Raw genomic sequence first — 21,582 nt, 5'->3', positions numbered from 1 at the left:
TCAAGCCCATAACATCCAGTTACCACAGCACAACTAAATAGGGAGCAGGTCTTTAAAGCAGATGTGTTCAAGGATCTGTGAGCAAAAGCACACCTTGCAGATTTGCATTGAACGTGCACAGTTACTACCATCTCTGCATGTTCTTTTTTTGCCTTCCACATTTCATTTTCTGAAGAATAAGGCCTTTAACTTTCTAGACCATCCCCTTCCCCATTAGTACCAAAAAAGGGTCTTGATCTCCAGAGGTCAACAGCCTCAATGTCCCGTTTCCTTTTCTTACAGTAGCTGTTAGCTAAGCTGCGTGCAGCAGTCTTCTACACGCAGCTGAGTTAACAGAGCAGTCTTTTCTAAGGAACATTGCTTTTTGCTCTAGCATCTCTTCCTGCCAAAGAGAACAGGAGAGAATGCAGCAGTCAAGGCACATAAGGCAGTGCTTGCAGGAGTCATTTCTCTTTGAATTCTTAACCAGTTTGTATCCAGAAGCGAGAAGATCTCCTTGACATGGTGCTTCCCTTAGCCACAGCTCTTGAAAGTTTTTGGGTGACCTTTTCCAAGGGATTCACCAGCATCCCCAATGGCCTGAGGGGACTCAAGCCTCTGCTGTCTGTCAGTCTCCTAAAACACTCACCCTCGCTCTTCTCTACCTCATTGTAGCGCTGGATGAACTTGCGTTTCCTCTCCACAGTCTGCGCTCCCATGGGCTTTGACAGGTCCCGAAATGTATGAGGATTAGTAAGGTTTAGAGTCTGAAAAGCAAAACCGGCAAAGATGTGGATTTTTAGATCCTTGAGTCTTAGATATCATGACTAGCTCAGTGACATTGGATAGAGGTAAGTCTGTGTTGGAAGTTTCACCTTTACAAGAAGGCCACAGACTCAGTTCTAAAACACCCATCTCCAGAACTGGGACGGGACTTGGAAAGAGAGTGGCAGCATGTGCCACTGAAAGGATAGCACATACAAGGAGCTTCACAAATAAAGGACCTGGCAGGTTGCAAATTGCTCTCAAGGCTTTTCTGTCCAAACCTCCCTGTCAGGGGTCACAGAAGCCTGTCCCTGCCTACCTGCTGAGCTGACGGAGCCTGCCGTTAACTAGGTATGTATTTAACAGATGTTCATCCACCTTTCTGAGGCAGAACGTGACCCTCAGCATGCTGATTTGAAGATAAGGCTAATCTATAAAGAATTGGTACAGTTCAAATTAACTATCTCAAATTTTGAACCCTTGGTCTAGACCCCTCTGCTTCAATCTTCAATGGCATCATTCAACAAACCTGTGTATGGTTGCTATGATAGAAAGTACAGAATGCTGCAGCAAGCACTGACCTCGGAGTGATAGTCAGCGAGGACCCATGGAAACACAGGATACTGCATGTAATCATTGTAGCTGCGGCCAGCCAATGTGTTCAGGTACATAAGGTAATCAAAGTTGCTGATCTCCCTCTTCTGCCAGGGAAAGAAAACAAAAAATTAAAATCTCCTAACTCCACTCCTGAAAACCATGCCTCAAAGGCACCCTCAGCATCCTGTGGTTCCCAGGTCCACCAGGACAAGAATTATAAATAGTGCAATCAATCACCCATTACCATTCATATCAGCACAATATCTCTTACACAACAATCCATTCAACAGAATCTGAGTCTTCATTCTGGCTCTTCTTCAGACAGGCCATTTGCATTTGTCTATAATCACCCATTGCTTTTATGCTGTATTTGCATAACAGAGCACTTTTTCCCAATTTAAAAGTGAGCCAAATGCATGCAATCTGTATATTGGAAAATCCTGGACAACTGCCTGTACAGAAAAGGCTGCACAAAGTGCTACATATAAACAAGGAGATATAGATTTCTTCAATGTGTCTTGAGTCACCAAGATCAGGGGTACAGGAAAGTAAATGCATCTCTCAACTCAGCAAAACATCTGGGAAAACGAGAGGTGCACTGATTTAGATGTACAGATGATCTCTGAACAGTCATTCAACTAGGTGGCTCTCTTTGGTCTCAGTTTAAAAATGTGCATAAAATCACACTTAATCTGCCAGACAGTAGCACCATACGTCTCACAGCAGGAAGAGCAAAACCTCTGCAATAACCAGATGTAAATACTCTGCTCCTCTTGCCAATAACCTCACCTCCAGCAGCGAGAGAACAGGCCTTGAAGTACATACGTACACACACACATATCTATGTGCGGACACACAAAGAGGTGCTGAAATTCTTCGCTTAACCATGTGCAGCCAAAATTTAGCTTACCTGCCACTTCTGGAGCATTGTCTTTTCCCCTCCTGAATGTTTCCTGTATGGAACAAACATTCAGTTAAAATAACCTGCTTCAGAACAATAAGAGAAAGTCAACACATTAACATCTGTGCTCCCTCTGCCCCCTGCTCTCATCCCACAGAAATGAGAGAACACCAACACCAGAAGACTGTTGGAGTTTCATCATTGACCAAATCATTCCAAAACCGGAGTGTCATCAGTTAGGTTAGTGCTGCAGGATGCAAGTTTCATTACTGCTTTCAGTAGGAACGAAGGCTCTGCCTGATGAACAGGGATGGCCCAGCTTCAGATGGCTGATGAGTTTACTACTGTCAGTTGCTCTCCCTATGACATGCTGACTCACCCTAAGCTATTTGCCTATTCAGTCTGCTCCTGAATGAAGTATCACTTGAAGTTGGTATTTAATAAAGAAAAAAGAAGGAAGTAGGGTGGTGATGCTAAGGATGGATTCTGTTTGCCTTAAGATGTTGCTGCAAACTGTGGCGGTGATGCCACACAGTAAACCACAAGAATTCAGAAGCTGACTCACAGGCAGAGAAGACGCCCCTGCAGCAGAGGCAGATGGACAGCTGGGGACAGCAACCTCCTCAGCTATTCTGAGCTAAGCCACACTGCTAACCAGTCTGTGCTCCAGGTCTCATCCCACAGTAGAGCTCGAATGCTAGCGACAGGTACCACTAAGGCTGGCTGTTTCTATTCTGAAGCCTTATTCTCAAAGGCTCATGCTTTTCTGAAGCATTCTGAAAATACTAGCTTGAAAACAGAGGTATCTCAGTCTCTGTATCGCAGATACTCTTTTCACATAAAGCACTTGGAAACAATATAGTCCTTAAAAAATGGGTTGCCGTTTTTATAATTTTTTAAAAAATAGTAATAGACTAAATATGGTTTTTCGACTTTCTTTGTTCTCAAAATGCAACTTTTAACTGAAACTTTAAAAAAAAACCAAACCACCTGAAGGCAGATTCTAAACAGGGGAATTCACCTGAAAATGTGAAAGGGTCAAAGGTTCGAGCAAACAAAAGTAACATTTCAACTACACTGATTTGGAAGGTGCGTCACTATCTGACTTGCTCTTGTCAATTCCTAGAGACATTGAGATAAGTGAGATAAGTGACAGCTTCTGAGATTAAAGAAACTTTTGATCTGCCAAAGTAAACAGGGTTACTGACATGATACGACATAACTGGTGGTAGGAGATGCTTTTCCCTTTGAGTGTGCAACTTTAAATTAATCCTAAGGTGCCAGCTCAGAGACAGGATTACTAACTTCCTAAAGTGTAAGGAAATCAGTTCAGCCATAGATTTTAAACTGCTACATGTATAACTATCTGCTATTTTGCACTCTTGTGCTCTGTATTGGATCACACCAGAAATCCACAAAGCTAGGCTTAAAGCAGCCTCAAAGATTTAAATAAAACACTGGAATGGTCTATGATCATTACAGTTTTATTGAATTTGCAGTAGTAAATTCTTGTAAACTACCTCTCAAGATTATGAATCATTATTTTACTGCCTATTCACTCCTGGACCAGTTAATAGTGTACATAAAGGAAAAACACTACAGTTTATTCAACACAGTATTTTATTCCTTGCTTAGGCGCTCTTTTCAGAGAAAAATGTGTATCTGAGGGAAGGATTTTGCATAGCCTAAGTAATAATCTATTCCATGAACAAACATGAAACCCAGGACTGATTCTACCTCATGGTTTACAACTCCTAAGCTTTGTTTAGTTCTCCTGCTAAGCATATGAAACCTAACAATAATAGGCTATACTTACAGAAAGCATATGAAACCTAACAATGGCAGGCTATATTTATAGAAACCAGGCAACACAAAAAGGTGTAGTTCATATCTGATATGGGGAAATAGGATCTTCACTCTTTGTTCAAAAAAATGAGTAGATTATATGATGTCTAATTTGTAAATCAGAAGAAACTCCACTGACTAGAGTAGAGTTATGGTGGGTTTGCACCCCCAGTTTGAGCCACACGTAGCTCAAGAACATAGGAATTCTAAAGCAGAAAACAAATATCATGAGCACTTACCCTTTACAATTCAGCCCTCTTGTACTGTATGTAGATTTCACAGAGCTTTGCCCCACTGGCCTTTGTAAGGTCTCCAACAGACATTTGGAACTCAGAAAGAATATCTCAAAGGGATGGAACAGGATCAGGATTCCCGGCATTATCTGAAGTGTGGTTGGATTAGGGTGTTTGTCACAGAGGGACCAGGTTAGGTTCTTCCCTTTCCACAGGGGCAGACAGACTCACTAAAACTGCCCAGGTTTATTTTGGATTTACAGCTGAGTTAGAAAGCAGGGGGTTATGTAATGTACAAACCTGCACAATCCATCAGTCCTCCAACATTTTAAAGTGAGAGCATTATAAAATACTACACACAGAACTAAACTGGGCCAGTCTGTGTGTATGTTATGCAAATATACATAATATATGTTGACTTGTGGGTGCCATGACCCTCTAGTGGAACTCTTGCTCTGCTTGTCACAAGCCCTAAACAGCTAATAAGGACTCTACAAGGGTCATAACAATCCTCTCTCTGCTGACTTTGGAAGCCGCTATATAACTCAAAGAGGTTGATGAGTTCACCACGTCAAGAAAATACACAAGGTTAAATGTAGTCACTCCCCTGTAAGAGCCATCCTTCTTGTCTCAGGGGACCAGGAAGGATGCTCTCCCTCCAAGTCCCCAGAGATCTGGAATTCTGCAATCTCCCTTGTCGACTTGCAGGGGCTCAGAACATGAATCACGTTACAGGCAGCTCAAGCCTATTCCTCCCTTCTCCTTGGTAATCAATCAGCATCCCTCCAGCCAACACCTCTCTAGCCAGCACAGCAAAAGCTCAAAGTAGATCAACTGCAGCTATCCAACCGCAGTTAAGTGCATTTAAAAATAAATAAATAATCAAAGGCTGGTTTGAAAAAGAAACAGGAGAAGAGCTTTATAAATGTAAATAACTAAACTTCAAGAGGGGATGAAGTTATGTGAAGTCAAGAGAACCTACATATCTATCTATAACTAAATCTATAAGGTATTTGTAGGGCACTAGCCATCGCAGAATCTCAGCATGATGTGTACTAATGATGATCCACCTTTGGCTACACTATGCGTAAGGGATTTATTAATCCCTCTTCCATTAATATCAGACTATGATCTCACTCTTGTGATAGCCAGTGCTCTCCATTTGCTAGAGACAGGTGGACCTCAACTCATTTGGAGATTCATTGCAGATGAGATAATCTCAAAGGATAAGATTTTGCCCCCACTGAAATTAATACTAAAATTCCAATAAACTTAATTGGGTTCTTAGACTTCACAAGGCTGCTTTCATTTTGTCTTCCATCCTCTAGGCTTCTTAAGTCTGCAAAACAGTGCCAAGACTCTCCTAAAACTACTTTTCTTAAAGAATCTTTGCAATTACCAAAAACATTGTGAGGAAAATCCCCTTCCTGGTAAGCCACAACCTAGGTCCAAATCCTACTATTAAAAGGGGAAAGAAGAGGTCAAAAGGAATGTCAGCTTTCCCTGTGAAACAATCAAGTCTCTCTCAGACCTCAGGAAAGTGCTAGGTTAGATTACTTTAGAATAAAGGTACAGGGTCCTCCTTGTTTGATTGTACCAGTCCACCTTCTGGGTATTCTTACTTTGTGCTCAAACAATAGAGATATAGTACAAAATTTACAAATAAGTATAATATTAAAGTCGGGCTCCTTAAAGTAGCATGTCTTGAAGGGGCTAGGGAGGGAGAAAGGAATCTCCCTCGTTTACAGAACACTGTTTGCACTGTGTGTATTCACAGGCTTAAACCAGACATAAGGGTAACATCTCCACTGAGGAAACGCTGCACCCAGGCACACTTCAGGTCATAGAAAAAAAACACCATGTAAATTCAATTAATTTGTTGAGGTGAGCAGAATGGAATCTCCAACCCTGGAATCAGGCAGGCACATCAACATTATCAGCTTCTTTATGCCAATAATATCCCAGACCCATTACCAGCAAGAGAGGGAACTCAGTGTTGCATCTCCTGTGAACAATACCTACCACAAAACACACAGCTATTTGTCTTCCATAGTTCTTTTTTTCCAGATACTATTTTGAAATTATTGCAACCAGTTACAAAAAGCTGGATCTCGGTAGCCCCAGTCATAGAGAAAAATTCCAGTAAATTCACATGCTACAGAGGGAAACTTATACCAACTGCACTTCTGAAGGGTCACAGATAGATGAATACAATATGCAGCTCATAACCTCTCTGCTGCACCGCTGAATGAGCCTTCCCTCCTGTGCCCATATCTATCTGATCTGGCACGTGCTAAGGATGGTATCACAAATGTTGTGAGTTTTAACACACACATACAAGTATCTCACACTGTGTTACAGCCAAGAAAAATGAAATAGCCAAATGACTAAAATGGACAGTTAAGGCAACATTAGAAGCTGACAAACAGCTTCTAACCAGGTCCAGATGCTTTTTCTTTCTGCATAATTTGAAATCTAACATTTCCAGGCACTGCATGCCGTTCAGTTCTTTTTCCTCCAGCTTGAACTTGCATGCTGGAACCAAACATTATGCTAATGATCTCCAAGGACCTGGCATTGCTGTTGCTTAGGAACAAAAGTTTCACAGGCTGTGGAAGGAGAATTGAATAGAGAGACCCTGGAGCTGGGGAAGTCCTTTTTGCCACTCCTCCTCCCCCCGCACACTCACATACACAAGTTTCTTGAAGGGCTGCCATTTTCCATCACGGAAGTACGATTCAGAATTTGCAGGACTGTGAAAAGGAAATTGTCCTGTGCTGCCTGCTCACGGCTTTATTTACAGACTGAAAGACTAATTCATTACTCAAAGAAGAGTAGACAGAGGACAACTGCACAGTAACAGACCACGAAGGCTCATCCCACACTACTGAAAAAACGAAGCAGCTTGTGACATCCATACCTCGCCTTCTAAGTCTTCCTAGCTGTTAGCCGGTAAGATCTTATGCAGGGGGGAAGTCTGGCAGAATTGTTAAGATGAAACAATATTTTTGTTTATTCTTGGTGGGCCTTGGTTTTGTAAGTGACTTTGCACTGTGTGATAGCACAGTGGCTCTGAAGTGACCTAGAAAAGTAAGAAAATTAAGGAAGGAAACCTCTCACTGTTTATTTGGTCATGGCAGGATTTAGTCTAAACCTGGCTGTTAGCAAGAGACTCCATTTAAGATAGTCAGTGAATTAATCTCTCTTCCACAACAGGTCGTATCCAACAACAAAGAAATAGTAACAGCCTTGTAAGCAGGGAAATAAAAACCTACCGTAGCTGGAACTGCTTGGCTTCATGCAAAATCATTCACGAATGCTGTTTTTGAGCTTTATATGAAAGTATTTCCATAGACCTATTCCATGGGTGAATTAGAACATGTCACCTCACTGCCTTCCTGCCCCCGGGGAGGTGCAGGGCATGCATAGCTCCGCCGGGCTTGGCAAGCCTGCTCTGCAATATGCAGACTTCCAGGAGGAAAGACAGAGGAAATTTTTTCTCACAGACTAGTTCAAGATGGGATCAAGATGGCTCTGTGCAGCTTTGGATACAGTGAAGTAGGAAGCAGCAACCTATGCAAGAAAAAGAACAGGCAGAACCACAGAGGAGGAGGTCCTGAAACACCCAGACAGTGTCACCGGCAGAAGGTCTGTTCTGCTCCTGCCAGCCCTATGCTGAGAAAGGAAGAAGAAAGATTCAGGTAGAAGAGAGTGCATCATCAGAGTCCAAATCTGTGTTCTTCTAGGGCTGGATCTCCTTCTTCGGACAGGCTTAAGCTACAGTGGGTTATGACTGGGCGCTATGCAAGTGTTTAAGTGCAGATAAGGAGTAATCTCCAAACCTTCCTCGCTTCAGACAGACGCTGACAGTCCTAGTCCTGATGCTCAAGGTCTGTTCCCTCCCCACAGCTCCCAGCAACACAGAGCACCACAGACAGCATGATGCCCTTGACACACATTTACTATGCATTTCTCTATCAGGTCAGCCTCAAAGCTCTGGGCCTGTGAAACACTCCTAAAGCTCTGGGGTTAGCCCTGGGCTTTCAACAGCCCAATCCAGGCCAAAGACTTTACCAAGTGTGGATAAAAAGGGAAAGAGTTTTCTAGTCAAGGTCCTCTTTAGTGAGATCTTATCACATAGAAATGCATCAGCCCCACTCTTGGGCAAAGGCTTGCCAGCAAGTCAGAGGGTGAACCTGGCCGTAGGGTGAGGGTTTAGAGAGAATGAGTAAAGAGAGTTCCCTCTTGTCATCATCATTTCTTAGGTAGTAGGGCAACGCATGTACCTCTCCCTCTGCTATCCCAGGAAATGCACTGCGAGCATGAGAATGAACAGGCATAATTAACATTCACAGCAAGGAGGAGACCTCCTGCGATTCCTGATTTTTTAATATCAGTGGCTCCAGAACTGGAGCCCTCTTATTTTGAGCTAAAAAATATGAGACGTGGCTAAGTAAGCTCCATTATCTTCAGCTACAGCCCTGTGAAACAGTGGTAATTAGTTTACAAGCATGCAGAGACAAGAGACCTATTCATCCCTTCAAGCTGTCTGGTGCACTGCAGTGTTTCTGCAGACCTCCAATGCTAATCCCTATCTTTGGGATTGCAAATCACCTTTTTGTAAGTTTGAAACGTGGCTCCCACTTTTACCCCAAAGGAAATAGCACTTGGAAATTGTGAGCATTCCCTATGGACTCATGTTTTCCTGATCAGCACATCTTAGAGGTCCACAGTAGGATTTTAAAAAATCCGACTAAAGGAGGTGGTTAAATCTCTTTGAAGTCTGTGCATTATCCAGTGCATCATATAAAGAGATCTGTATTCAGGAAAATTACACTGATCTGTTTGTTTCAACTTCTTGAAAATCTGAAAGGTCCAGGTTCAAACTTTCTAACAAGTTGGCAAGGATTACTGACAGAGAAGTACCCAAACCCAAAAGGTTAAACTCTACTGCTATACTCTTGACAAGTCTCCAGCACTCAACCCAGCTCCCTCTAGTGCTCCCAGGCACGCACAGCACCGAGGGACACCAGCATTGGGAACCAGCATTAACAGACACCTGCAGAACAGGCTGATTTTTTGGCTAGCTGGTATTTTTAAGAAAGGAAACTGGTTTGAATCAATGTTTCCCCACTGGATTTTAAATGAAAAGTAATAGAAAAAAATTACTAAGAACTGAACAAAATGTTTTCTTTCTGAGAATTTTAGAGTTGTTTTAAAAAGCATTTTAAAAGAAATTATAATTTTGAATTTTTTCCTTGAGGCTCCCCTTCATTTCTTTTAAAGGCATACTTGGCTGAAAAACTTCACTGATCAACATGCACTGAATGTTTTGGTCAACTCATCCAACACAAAATTCAAACAAAAAGAAAGTTGGACCCAAAAGTCACCAGTCAATTGCAGGAAACAGTCTCTTTCCATCCTGACAAAGTGTAAGGAAGCTGCCCTGTAGGTCTTTTTCTGAAGCATGGTAGTCACCCTCTGTGAACTAGTAAGGGACTCAGGGTGTCCTGTACCAGCAGTAGGGCTCTGGCATTTCCCATGCAGCTGAACTTTATCTTCACAGAATTGCCAGCAAGAATATTGCATCAAATCCTTAAAATGAGTGAATTGCTATTAAAAAAACCTATCGTTTTGACCTCCAGAACTTCATACCCACTCCTGGGCAAATTATTGAAGCTAACATCAACAAAGGTGGAAAAAGTGCTTAATTTTCCACTGTAGAGTACTTTGCTTCAGTTACCAGTCTACACTATGGAAAGAATAGCATTGATATTGCCCCTGGGGCACTGTAAGGTTAAATACAGCAAAGATTGGGAGGCCTTCAGATGTAATGATAATATGGCCCTGTAAGGACTGGTAAGAGACAGAAACATGGGAGTGACAGACACAGAAAGATTTAACGGTGTTTAAATATTATTATATAAAATAACAAAGATTCAATTTTGGGGTCACACTGTGCTCCTTTCAGGATTTTCTGAAGCATCTGCCTCATTACAGAGCTCCTGGGAGGGTGGGTAGTAACTGGCAGAGATCCCCCTTGCTTTTGCATTATTTTTGGCTATGGCACGTAATTGAAAAGGAGCTGAAATGCCTTAGTTGTAGCCTGAGCTTCCCCTTCATGTATTTGCACATGATTAATGAGCAACCAAAAAGCCTGAAGGGTTTGTAATGAAGCCTTTCTAATAGGGAAATGTATTGTAGACAAATCCATATTTTGTCCCAAACAATCATTCATCAAAGCTGCAATTTGACTCTTTACAATTAAATGCCAGAGCACCTGGACCATCCTGAGATTAGCCAGCTGTAACCCATGCTCCTCTCCATGCTCTGGCTGAGACAGACATTGTCATCCATTTCCAGGGAATCAGTTTATTTCCTTTGTCACTAGTCATAATTAGCAGCTGTATTTGATGACCTTCGATTAGAGAGACAGTTCACAAAACCTGAGACTACAGTGGATGACTACTCATACAGGCCTCAATTCAACAAAGCACGTAGCACGTGCTGAGCATCAGTATGAATCAAAAGTCTGACCAGAACATCTACATGCATTTTTCAAGGGCAGGGCACCTTTGCAGTGGGAGTCCATCTATCCCATAGCATGGATGGAAAGGCAAGGTTAGAGTGTCCAGAGTCTGTCCTTGAAAGCACAGGAGACACTTACCAAGGCCTGGTTTAACATGTCATTAAGCAGCACTGACACAGACCCCCTGTTGCAGTCTGCTCTGCAGGTGATGTGTGAGCTGCAAACAGTTCCGGCAAATCTGGGAGCCCACTATGTTCCTGAGGTCCTGGTTAAAACAAGACTCTTAATCATTTGCTTTAAATATTTAATCTTGCAATAGCGTCCAGAGCCTAAGTCTCAGGTCCATTAAACAGGATGTTTAACCAACCTGTCAACAGATGCCAGGCCTGAAAAAAAGGCAACCTGTTGGTCTGGTAGAATAAGTACAATTTTGGATAGCTTCTTTTAGTGCAGTCCCTAAGGACTGGATTGAGACCCACAATACGTTTTGCTCTGGTCCTCAAATGGCTGATGGATAACAACACATTTCATTCAGTTTCGTTACATGCTGAGCTCAAATCAGTATCTAGGGATGAAAGACAGCAAATTTCTCCCACTTGTAATTTCACCCTGTAATGCAATATAAGTGTTACAATGCAATAAAATAATATTGTAAATTATTAGAATTTCACCTACTCAAAATGCTTTCAGGAAGCTTGAAAAGTCCTGACCTTAAAAAAAAAGACTTCTGAAGAGTCCAGCAATCACATGTTAATTTATAACTATGTGATTATTTTGTTTTTAATTAGGGAGTAACAGCCACTGCTTTCAAAGGCTTTACTGGAGTTCTCACACTTCACCCACAGAGTTTGGTGTGTCTGTCTCTCTCTCAGTGGAGAGATGGCCAAGGGGAAAGCAAAAGGTCAAAAAGGGAAGAAGATCACCTTGAAAATTGCCAAAAATTCTATCCGGATATCTTTTGATGGAGGGCGCCGTCTTGACTTAAGCAAGATGGGTATCACCACCTTCCCCAAGTGCATTCTGAAACTGGCTGATGTGGATGAACTTGATTTGAGCAGAAACATGTTAAAAAAGATTCCAAGCAGCATCCAGAAGTTCCAGAAACTGCGCTGGCTGGACCTGCATAGTAATCAGCTCGAGGACCTGCCCGAGGCAATAGGTACGCTTCAGAACCTTTTCTACCTCAACATATGCAACAACAAGCTGACCACCAAAAATCTGCCAGAAGAGTTGAACCTTCTCAAGAATCTGCGTATTCTCAACCTTGGCTTGAACTGTCTTGACAGTATTCCCACCAGTCTTGGGGCCCTGAAGGAACTTAAGGAGATAGGTCTCTTTGACAACGCCTTGACCACCATCCCAAACAGTGTGAAAAAGCTCCCCAAGCTCAAGAAACTGAATGCAGAAAGAAACCCTTTCCCAGATTCAACGAAGCAAGAAGAGCATGCTGACTCCATCAAACGCATAGGAACACTTTACTTAGTACAAGAGAAAGACCTGTGCTGTTCCTGCCTGAAGATCTGTCAGGATGAGAAGGACAAGCTGAACAAGTTAAAGAACGTGACACCCAGCCCCTCAAAGAAGCCAAGTTTCCCTTTACTCCTTACACCCAATTCCTCTGCAAAGGATAACCAAGAAGAATGGAGATTAAGAGGCAAACATCCCTGAAATATACCAAGGCACTCCACAGACCATGTCCGATGAGGTCCAGTCCAAGCTAATAAAAAGCTTACCTCCTTCCTCCTCCCTTTTCCTGCAGTTCTCTTCCTTTAAAGACCTACTCAGTTTTAGAAGCAGCAGATCTGTGTGGTCTCTAAAACAAAATCCAAAACAACTAAAAGAGATGTATATTTGGGAAAGGGTTGGGATGTGTATTTCCATCTGGGCCTGTTCCTACAACATGTTCTCCATGTTTGGGTTTGTTTGGTTTTTTTTTTGGTCTTTTGTGTGGGCTTATGTCCTGTGAAGGAATCTTCAAAAAGATAAGTTTTTCTAGTAACTCCCAGCACTGAGCCCCAAACATTAGTTCTGTTCATTTTCATAGGGTGAGACACAGTTAAACTAGTCTCAGTAAATACCATTTGGAGGAAAAGGAACAGACCTGGGAACCTTCTGCTGCTGGTGGCTGCCACCAACCCCTCAGAGAATCTCAGATAGGCACTGTCAGTGTAGGAGCCATGAGCCCATTCCAATTCAGCAGAGGCAGCAGACACAAATGTTATGCTCAGGAGTAACTAAGCAGTGCAGACACAATGCTTAGAGCTAAACAACCAGTGATCCTGTTTGCCATCAAGGGGCCAGACTCTGCATAAGCAGGTTCTCTGGGATTTTGGGTGCTATACCTGAGTGCAGTGATCTCTAACTTGCACGACACAATAAGCACCACTACCCATACTCATTGTGTTTTGTCTGCCTCTGAGTCTCCCCACAAGGAAGATACAGAAGGGAGAAGGGGTAGGGAAAAGATTGCTCTTTTTAAGGGTCCTGGGCATATCACTTAAGCAGTGACTAAGAGAAGTCGCCACCCTCTTCCACGATCCAAGAGTCAGCTAGTGAATTGATGAAATGAGGTCTGGTGTCCCCACAGTACTTTTAGCTTTGTGTTCACATGTGCACATGCACGTGTGCACCCGAGCACACACATTCACTTGCTCAAATCACATCCCTAGGGCAGAGTGTGCTGACAAACAGCTTGCAAACAGCAATATACAGGTACAAGCAATGAGCAGATTATAAAAGCAGTCAAGCATGACACGAGAAGAGGTGCTGGCTGTGGCCATAGTAACATATGGTGGTGGCAAACATTTAAGTATATTTAAATGAAGAATAAAGTGCCAGGGGCAAATACTCAGTTGTCCAGTAACAGCCCATTGTAACTTTTTAAATGGCCACAGTAGAGCCTGGGAGTCAGAACTCCTATGTATTATTCCTATGGTCTAGGTGGAAAAACTGATATGGGGTTTCCCAGAAATGCTACTACTTCAACGTCATATGATACATCAGACTAGTAATTTCTTCCTTCCATGCTTCAGCTGTGCAGTTATTAATAGTGTGTCTAGGCAAAGAGCTTAGTCTGGCCTGCCTCCCTGTCTCAGGTAGGGCAGGAAAAGCTGGGATGCTATGGAAGAAGGCCATTGCTCCCTAGATGGGGAAGGAGCCCCTTGTGCTGCTCTTGAATTCTTCTAACTCAGAAACGGCTCCAGAATTCAAAAGAGGCAAAAGTTACTCATCAAGTCCTCAGTCCTTCAGTTCCCAGACTGGAGCTTGGTAAAGGGAAGCATGCCCACTGTGGTCATTTTCTCTAACTCTCCACTTAAGCACAACTTTTCTGGGATCATTACTTAGGCAATGGCACTATGTTTATTTTATTTCAGCTCATACTGTAACAAGCTATGCCAAATACATTTTCAGTGTGAATAAGGTGCACAGGGTCCTCTCTCAGACAGTGGAGTAAAACTGAAGGCAGAGCTTTATGTGATTCAGGACAGGCTGCTTTAGACATAGACATAGACTTGCTTCCATCTCTGACATCAAACATGAGTCAAGTGTTTCTCACAATAATCACAAGCCCAGCTAAAGCCCAAAGTTACTGCAGTCATAGTGCATCTTATCTCAAGACACTCCCACCCAGCAAGCACAGGCAAAGGAAACTCTGGGATGTTACCAGTTACTCCACACAGAACGCACATCATACTTCACAGAGTCAACCATCACCTCTGGCATAGGTTAGGCTCTAGCCAGAGCTGGTTGCATACTGCACTGATACTTTTTGCAAGCTGATGGCTAGTACTCAGTGGTGAAAATGTTCACTTACAAGATAGGTAATGACCTACAACAGGTAGAGTGAAAATTAAAAGAAGTACAGCTGACACAACTCATAGGGGCAATCTGCCCCTCAGGTCTCCAAGTATTCCAGCCTCCAGGCAATCATTTCAGAGGACACCAATTAGGCACAGGGTTGTGTTCCTCAGATATCCAAACTGAGAAGAGTTACAGGTATGCAAGTAACTCAAGGTCAGCATGAAACATGCTCTCAATCACCTCCCACTAGAAGAAAACTTTTTTCCTGCAGTGGTAAATCTGAGGGACAACAAATTGGAATCTCCACTGCACAGTTACTATAACATGCCAAAACATCCATGTGTACATCTATCACCGTCTGCCCTAATCACGCAAGAAAGAGGCCATTACTCAGAATCATTATGGATTAGCTCTAACCTCATCTCACTGACTGTCTCTTTCCCACACTAACCATCTGTGTAGAGTTTACCAATAAAGTCGTATTAAGGAGGTAATAATTATTAATCAACTATGCACAGTCAGCTACTCAACACGTTCTTCATGTCTTCATACTGTGGATGCTGTACACTAGAATGCTTTTTGGAGTTCTGCGGACACCTTTGAATCTTTAAAATAGGGGGCATGAATAGGTAGGTTTCTAGATGCTTTTTTTAAGGTTCAACTTATTCATACAATTGCACTACTGTCCTGGTTTCAGCTGGAATAGAGTTAATTTTCTTTCTAGTAGCTGGTATAGTGTTGTGTTTTGGATTTAGGATGAGAATAATTTTGATAATATACTGATGTTTTAGTTGTTGCTAAGCAGTCAAGGACTTTTCAGCTTCTCATACTGGCCTGCCAATGAGAAGGCTGGAGGTCACAAGAAACTGTGAGAGGGCACAGCCAGGACAGCTGACCCAAACTGGCCAAAGGGATATTCCATACCATATGACGTCATGCTCAGCACATAAACTGGGGGGTGTTGGCTGGGGTGCGGCCGCTGCTTGGGGACAGGCTGGGCATCGGTCGGTTGATGGTGAGCAATTGTTTTTCATTTGCATCACTTGTCTGTCTTGGGTTTTATTTCTCTCTCTTTTTGTTATTTTCCTTTTCATTACAATTCATTATTATTATTATTATTATATTATTATTATTACACTATTTTATTTCAATTATTAAACTGTTCTTATCTCAACCCACAAGTGTTCTCACTTTTACTTTTCTGATTCTCTGCCCCATCCCACGAGGCAGGGTGTGTGTGTGAGTGAGCGGCTGTGTGGTGCTTAATTGCCGGCTGGGGCTAAACCATGACATCTACAGTTATCCAATGTTTCCTATGTTTTACCTTATATTCAGGGACTCTTCTGTTATCCCCTTCGACTTCAAAGCAGGTTGGAAAGAGCAAAATCTATAGGAGATATGAAAGATCACATTATAATTATTTAAATGGTTATCTGTCTACATTACATACGTATATAATCTATATCACATCCTGACAGCAACTTCCTTCCTGAAGGATGCCACAACGTTTCACTGAGACTGTAACCTAGGACAAAGCTGCAAGACAACAGAGCAAAAGCATACATTTAATGTTAAGAAGTTGTCTATGGGCTGGATAAAAGCAGTTCCTTTCCCAAATAGGGCCTTGAATTGATATAGGGCTACGGACTTATGATCAGGTGGTTTAAGGTGCTATTAATTAAAGCCAGAGAATGAGAACCCACTCAGACATTTATCTAGCAAAAATCGCAGAAAGAAATACCAACCCATGTCTCAGCCATTCCTATTTACTTCCACTGGGGATTTATGATGTCAGATGTACTAAACCCTTGAAACACATAGGTTTGGTAACCTTCAGCTGAGGGGCAACACAGCTGGCTCTGGGGCAGAACCTGGTCATTCTAAGTAGCCACACTATGCAGCCAGTTTAGAAAGGAAGACTTTTTAAGCAATGCTCCATTAGAAACTGTTCAGTGATTTCAGGAGCAGAAGGAACTGCTATGATTGTTTAGAAATTAACAGTATGAATCCTCAGTCCAGGCTGCAGAATTTACCACAGGAAGTACTACATATTGAAGTATTTTTCCTGCGTAAAGGACAGTGAAAGTAAACCTGATATAATGGCCAGAACTGCTGTAGGAAAAAAAAAAAAGCAAGAAAACAAAGTGCAAATTAATCACTTCATAGTCTCAGGTTCAAGTTCCATCAAACAAGATGAGCGCATAAGGAGAAAGCTTCTTTAAACAAAAATTCCATTGTTAAAAGTTAACTCCACACCAAAGACACAAAATCAGAGTCAGAGACACAAAAACATTTTATTCCTAAAGAATCTAATGACACTTGCGTGTTGGAAGAAAGCAGGAAGAAACCTTGTTTCACCCAGTACTGTGAGGTGAGATGGAGGTGGCTCTCTCATCTCAGTGAGAGGAAGCAGCACAGCCACAATTGCTATTTCCCGGGATGCAGGGACATACAACGCACCACTGGGTGCTAGAAGAGTCCTACACATGCATTAGCATCCTTGATAAATCAATGTCTATATAATGCTCTGAAGAATTCACAGGTCAGCAAAAGAAAAATTTCATAGCTTTGCTTAAGTGTAACCCATTAAAGACCAAGGAGCTGCAACTGAATAAAAAGCCCCTGGGACAGCACAAAACAGACATCTGAAGCCAGGATAAATAGGGGCAATAGACCAAGAGTGTCACCTGGGTGTTCACATGTTATTATGAAGTAGTGATTACCTCTTAAATATCTTATTTCGGTCGCTGTCATGGAAGACAAGAAATCTGGAGTAACCATTTTTGAAGAATATTTCCAAGGCGATCTCCTGGAAAGGTAAATAATTTACAGTGTGAAGAGCTGCAGAGCAAAACCTAGTGCTGCAAAGAGTCCATCATGGCCTGTCCAATTCTTCAGGGCTTACAAAAAAAAAAAAAAAAAAAAAAAAAAAAAAGGCCTTGACTTTGTATCAAGTGTGAAGAAGTGTAGCAAAATATGCCTAATACTCCCAATTTCTCCAACTGTAGGAATGGTCCTACTGGGTTGACTAGGAGTTCAAATCCTTCTCTGTAGCAAAACCAAACTCCAGATATTGGTTCCATCACCCGCCTCCTCCTGCTGCTTCTGAAGCATTTTTATCTTGAAATCTCAGCGTGATTAACAAGACACTAGTAGCACTAACTTCTATTAAGGTGAGAAACATAACATGAAGAGGGTATGCTAAATAACAGTTTCTTTTAGAAAGCGACCATACTGCTTTCTAAACAAATAGCGAGCTCAACAGAATTGCCAAAATAATTTCTCCTGATTAGAAGCAGCAGAGGAGGAAGGGAAGTTTATGACATTTCTCACTGAAGCTTTAAATAATCAAAATTGGAAACTTCGCCCCCTTTTTTCCACAATGTCTCCACACATTGTTCTGTTGGGCATTTGCATATAATCTATTATTTACTCAGTGAGTGGTCCTTTTTTCCCCAAAGTCAGTCAAGTAAAACTATAAATAATGTGTAGTGTCTGCGAACCCAGACATGAGTCTCAATCCAAATGTGACAGTTGTAATACAAACCTAGAAAAACACCACAATGGCAACTGCCCCATACATGATTCACAAATTAAGAATAAAGCAAAAAGGTAATATGAGAGCAGCTATGACAATAAACAGCTTGCAGCGTTTGCTCTGAAGCTCAGCTTTCCAAACCAAGTCTGCTCAAGTGTTGCCATTACAGAATTGGGCCGTGTGGTTTCACAGTGCTTTGCTCTGAGCTGGGCTATGTGCATGAACAGGAGATCAGCTCTCTGAGGCACAGTAGCTGCCTAAACAGCTGACCCACCTGTCCCACAGGGAAAGCACAGGAATCAGTTTTCTTTTTCTGCAATATTTTTCCACTGGAGTCCCAGTGCAAGAATTTGAGAGCCTGATACAGATACCTGAGTTTTCAGTTCATTAACTGAAAGAAAGCAAAAATAAACAAAAAAAAATTCCCCAAAACCCACAACCAAAAACCCACAAAGAACCCTCAAAGCAACAAGCCCCACCTTTGCCCCGGGCAAATTCAAAGACTGCTTTTACTCATCTCAATTCTTCACTTTGGGTCACACAAAACATTTCCATTTCACGTGTTTAAAAAAAATCCATGCATACACAGACATGTAAATATATGAGAAGGCAGCAAGATTTCACTGGCAACTTTGATGCTATTCACAAAACAGAAGAAGAGGTGACAGTTCTGTTGCTCAGCTTGCTCACCAGCGATGTAAGAAAATAAGCTTCATACAGTTACTCGGCACAAGACTTAACGTTCCTATACATGCTTGGAGAGTGACCTAACCACTGAGATATGCTACACCCTGAAGAAAGTTTCACCTATTAAAATTGTCATTTTGCATACATAATTAAATATAAAACAAAACAGGGCTGAGTCATGGATAAGTGCCATACTACATGACATAAGACAATTATCAGCCCCATTTTCTCCAACTTTTGAATTTTCCGAACGATTTCTTAATTCTCTGCTGAATCTCAAAATGGATTAAAAATAAGAGGTAATTAGTTACGGCTGCTTCAAAACTCCATATTTTTGTCAAACCAAATCTGTGAATTAGACTGTACCAAAACCCTCTAGAGCAAGTACAGGCTCGGGTGCTGCAAGAAGCTCTAGCTACAACTCTTCTGTGATTCTCATCACAGGCTCATCTAAACCAGACAAAACTAAAAGGGTACACTGGTAATGACTAGCTTCTGGGTAGTGCAGCTAAAGGCACAAAGGATTCAAATCCTGTGCTCCAACTTACAATTCATGTATTGATGCACATGCACAACCTGAAAGTTATTCCAAGAGGCCCAGAGTAAGCATATTACACATACCCATAATCCACTGATGTCCAAAACTACTGAAGTCTGTGGGAGCTGAGTATTACTGAAAGTCAGACACTTACTGGGAGCTTCCATCAAAACACAGGGAATTGACTTCAAGCCTTATTTTCAAAAACATTGAGATAAACAGTGAAGAACATTGTTAGCCTAACAACTAATGAGCCAGCCACTCCAGTGAGGGTGCTTAAACACTCTGGTGAATATAGGAAGGAGTTTGTATTACCAAAGGCTAATGAAGCAATGATGGAAGCAAAAGCATTTTGGGACTCAAGCAAAGAATTCTCAGCAGTCTTAGTAAAAATTGTGCAAGTAGTTTTCAGTCACATGTCATTACTGCTGTTGCAGCTTTCCCTCAAATGACCAAGCATGTTAGTTCCTACCTGCAGAAGGAAGCGCATCAGATGAATCTCTTTTATATCATGATACGAATAACGGGAACACATCTGGTCTCCCACAGCATGATCTTTATGACATAAGTTGAAAATAAATGGATCACTGATGCTGGAAGAGAAAAAATATAAAGAAAAGAATTAATTTGAAATAAAAAAGATCAGGAGAGCCCTCATGAACATCCAAGTCCTCCCTAAAGAATAAAAATACTAAGAGATAGCAAGATCAACTGGGGCATACATGAATTGAAAACAAAGCTAAATACTGAAGGCAGATTTTGTACTAGTTCTCAAAATAAAATAAAGAGCCTGTGGAGGCTAGGGGTAGGTTTGGAATTATTTTAGGGCATGCAAATAGGCAGACAGCAATGTTTTGCACACACTGAAGTCTGAGAAGCAGCAAGGGAAGGAGCTGGGTGGGAGAACCTGAAAGCCTGGGTCAAGGGCAAGCATCATATGGACACACAACTATTATAAAAAGCAATTAATTGGCACTAATAATTAAGCAATTAATTCATTATTACTTTAGTTGTGTACATGTATTGCAATTGCTATCTACAGCCTAGCCCATAGCAAATCCCTTAGAAAAACAACCTAAGCTTTCATCAGACCCAGTCCAATCGATCCTTAAGTCACCTGATCAGATTGACTGATATTGGACTTAGTAAGAATCGGATGCAGAGCAGACAGGGAGTAAAAACACTGAGTTACTCACTGTCCCACTGGGCTTTGCACATGAGCACACAATATGCGCAAAGAGCTAAGTCTAACAGACTCATTTTCAATATTGATCAGTTTCAATAAATCATGAGTCAAAGATGATAGCAGTGTGCCAAATATTAATTACGATTCTGTCTTGGAGAAACAAATAAAAACTTATGAGACAATGAAGCTAAAGGCTCTTGTAATGACTGTTCCATATGAATAAAAGATGGGAGCCAGCCAGAAAGAAACATTAACAACACTTTAAAAGAATTGAAAAACAGCAACGTATGTGTTAGACTGCCCACCATCTCCATCTGTTGGAGCTGGGAGTCCTTGTTGGACCTCCAAAGCCTGTGAACAAGCACCTATGTTAGTTATGTTAAACAATTCTGTGAACAGATGGAAAGGATGGCAAAATTCTTGCTTTACTAATATCCCTTTTGAAATCCACCCAAAGTCTGTGTAAATTCGAGGTTTGTGTCAACACTGAAGTTAACCAAGCAGGAGGAAAGAATGACTCACCTGGACAAGCAGTGATGTGTACAGTAGACTTCTTCTAGAGGGGATAACACAAAGCACTCGCAAATGTAAAAGTGCTCTTTGCCAAAGAGCAGCACCCCTTCTAATGCTGTATGCCCCTGCACAACTGCCACAGAGCACTTGAACGTGACCTAGAATGGAAGCAAGCATAACGAAGCCAGGAGTGGGTAACACAGGAGACAGGGACAGCAGAGAGCAAGACCAAATGATGCAGAAGGACATATATTTGTACCAAAACAGCTGCCATTTTGATTGGCAGGTCTATAAGGATGCAGCCGCAAAAATCACCATGTGACTGACAGTGCATGCCTCTGTGGTACTAGTAGTGGGAGGGTCTGATGCCCTTTTCCCACAGTAAATCTGTTCCTTCCCCATCTATCTGTGGCTATATTTAGCAACATCATTACAGAACATGAAGAGCTTGCAAATGTTGCAGCAGTTAG

The 21,582-nt window shown here is 41.9% G+C and overlaps 2 protein-coding genes across 5 annotated transcripts in view; one reads left to right on the top strand and one right to left on the bottom strand.

Annotated features, from left to right (window-relative positions):
• The window catches only part of WDFY4 (WDFY family member 4), a 144,503-nt gene that overhangs the window by 29,596 nt on the left and 93,325 nt on the right, over positions 1 to 21,582 (bottom strand). For all 4 annotated transcript variants that reach the window (XM_075154612.1, XM_075154613.1, XM_075154614.1 and 1 more), the window contains 7 exons: positions 21,122 to 21,270; positions 19,886 to 20,006; positions 17,374 to 17,459; positions 15,975 to 16,037; positions 2,252 to 2,294; positions 1,326 to 1,445; positions 629 to 746 (listed from right to left, as the gene is read on the bottom strand). In XM_075154612.1, the coding sequence (XP_075010713.1) occupies positions 629 to 746; positions 1,326 to 1,445; positions 2,252 to 2,294; positions 15,975 to 16,037; positions 17,374 to 17,459; positions 19,886 to 20,006; positions 21,122 to 21,270 (700 nt within the window). The remainder of the gene's footprint in view (positions 1 to 628; positions 747 to 1,325; positions 1,446 to 2,251; positions 2,295 to 15,974; positions 16,038 to 17,373; positions 17,460 to 19,885; positions 20,007 to 21,121; positions 21,271 to 21,582) is intronic.
• LRRC18 (leucine rich repeat containing 18) lies at positions 6,936 to 12,606 on the top strand. Its single transcript, XM_075154616.1, has 2 exons — positions 6,936 to 7,272; positions 11,638 to 12,606. Exon 2 carries the CDS (start codon positions 11,729 to 11,731, stop codon positions 12,515 to 12,517), a length of 789 nt encoding a protein of 262 aa, XP_075010717.1. The 5' UTR covers positions 6,936 to 7,272; positions 11,638 to 11,728; the 3' UTR covers positions 12,518 to 12,606.

The sequence above is a fragment of the Calonectris borealis genome, chromosome 7 (genome assembly GCF_964195595.1).
Source record: "Calonectris borealis chromosome 7, bCalBor7.hap1.2, whole genome shotgun sequence".
NCBI classification, from domain to species: Eukaryota; Metazoa; Chordata; class Aves; order Procellariiformes; family Procellariidae; genus Calonectris; species Calonectris borealis.
Note: the sequence above shows the minus strand (reverse complement) of the source record. Positions and strands in the feature narration are given on the sequence as shown.

Excerpts from the sequence above, each read along its gene's own strand:
- LRRC18 (XM_075154616.1), top strand. The coding sequence starts at position 11,729 with ATGGCCAAGGGGAAAGCAAAAGGTCAAAAAGGGAAGAAGATCACCTTG.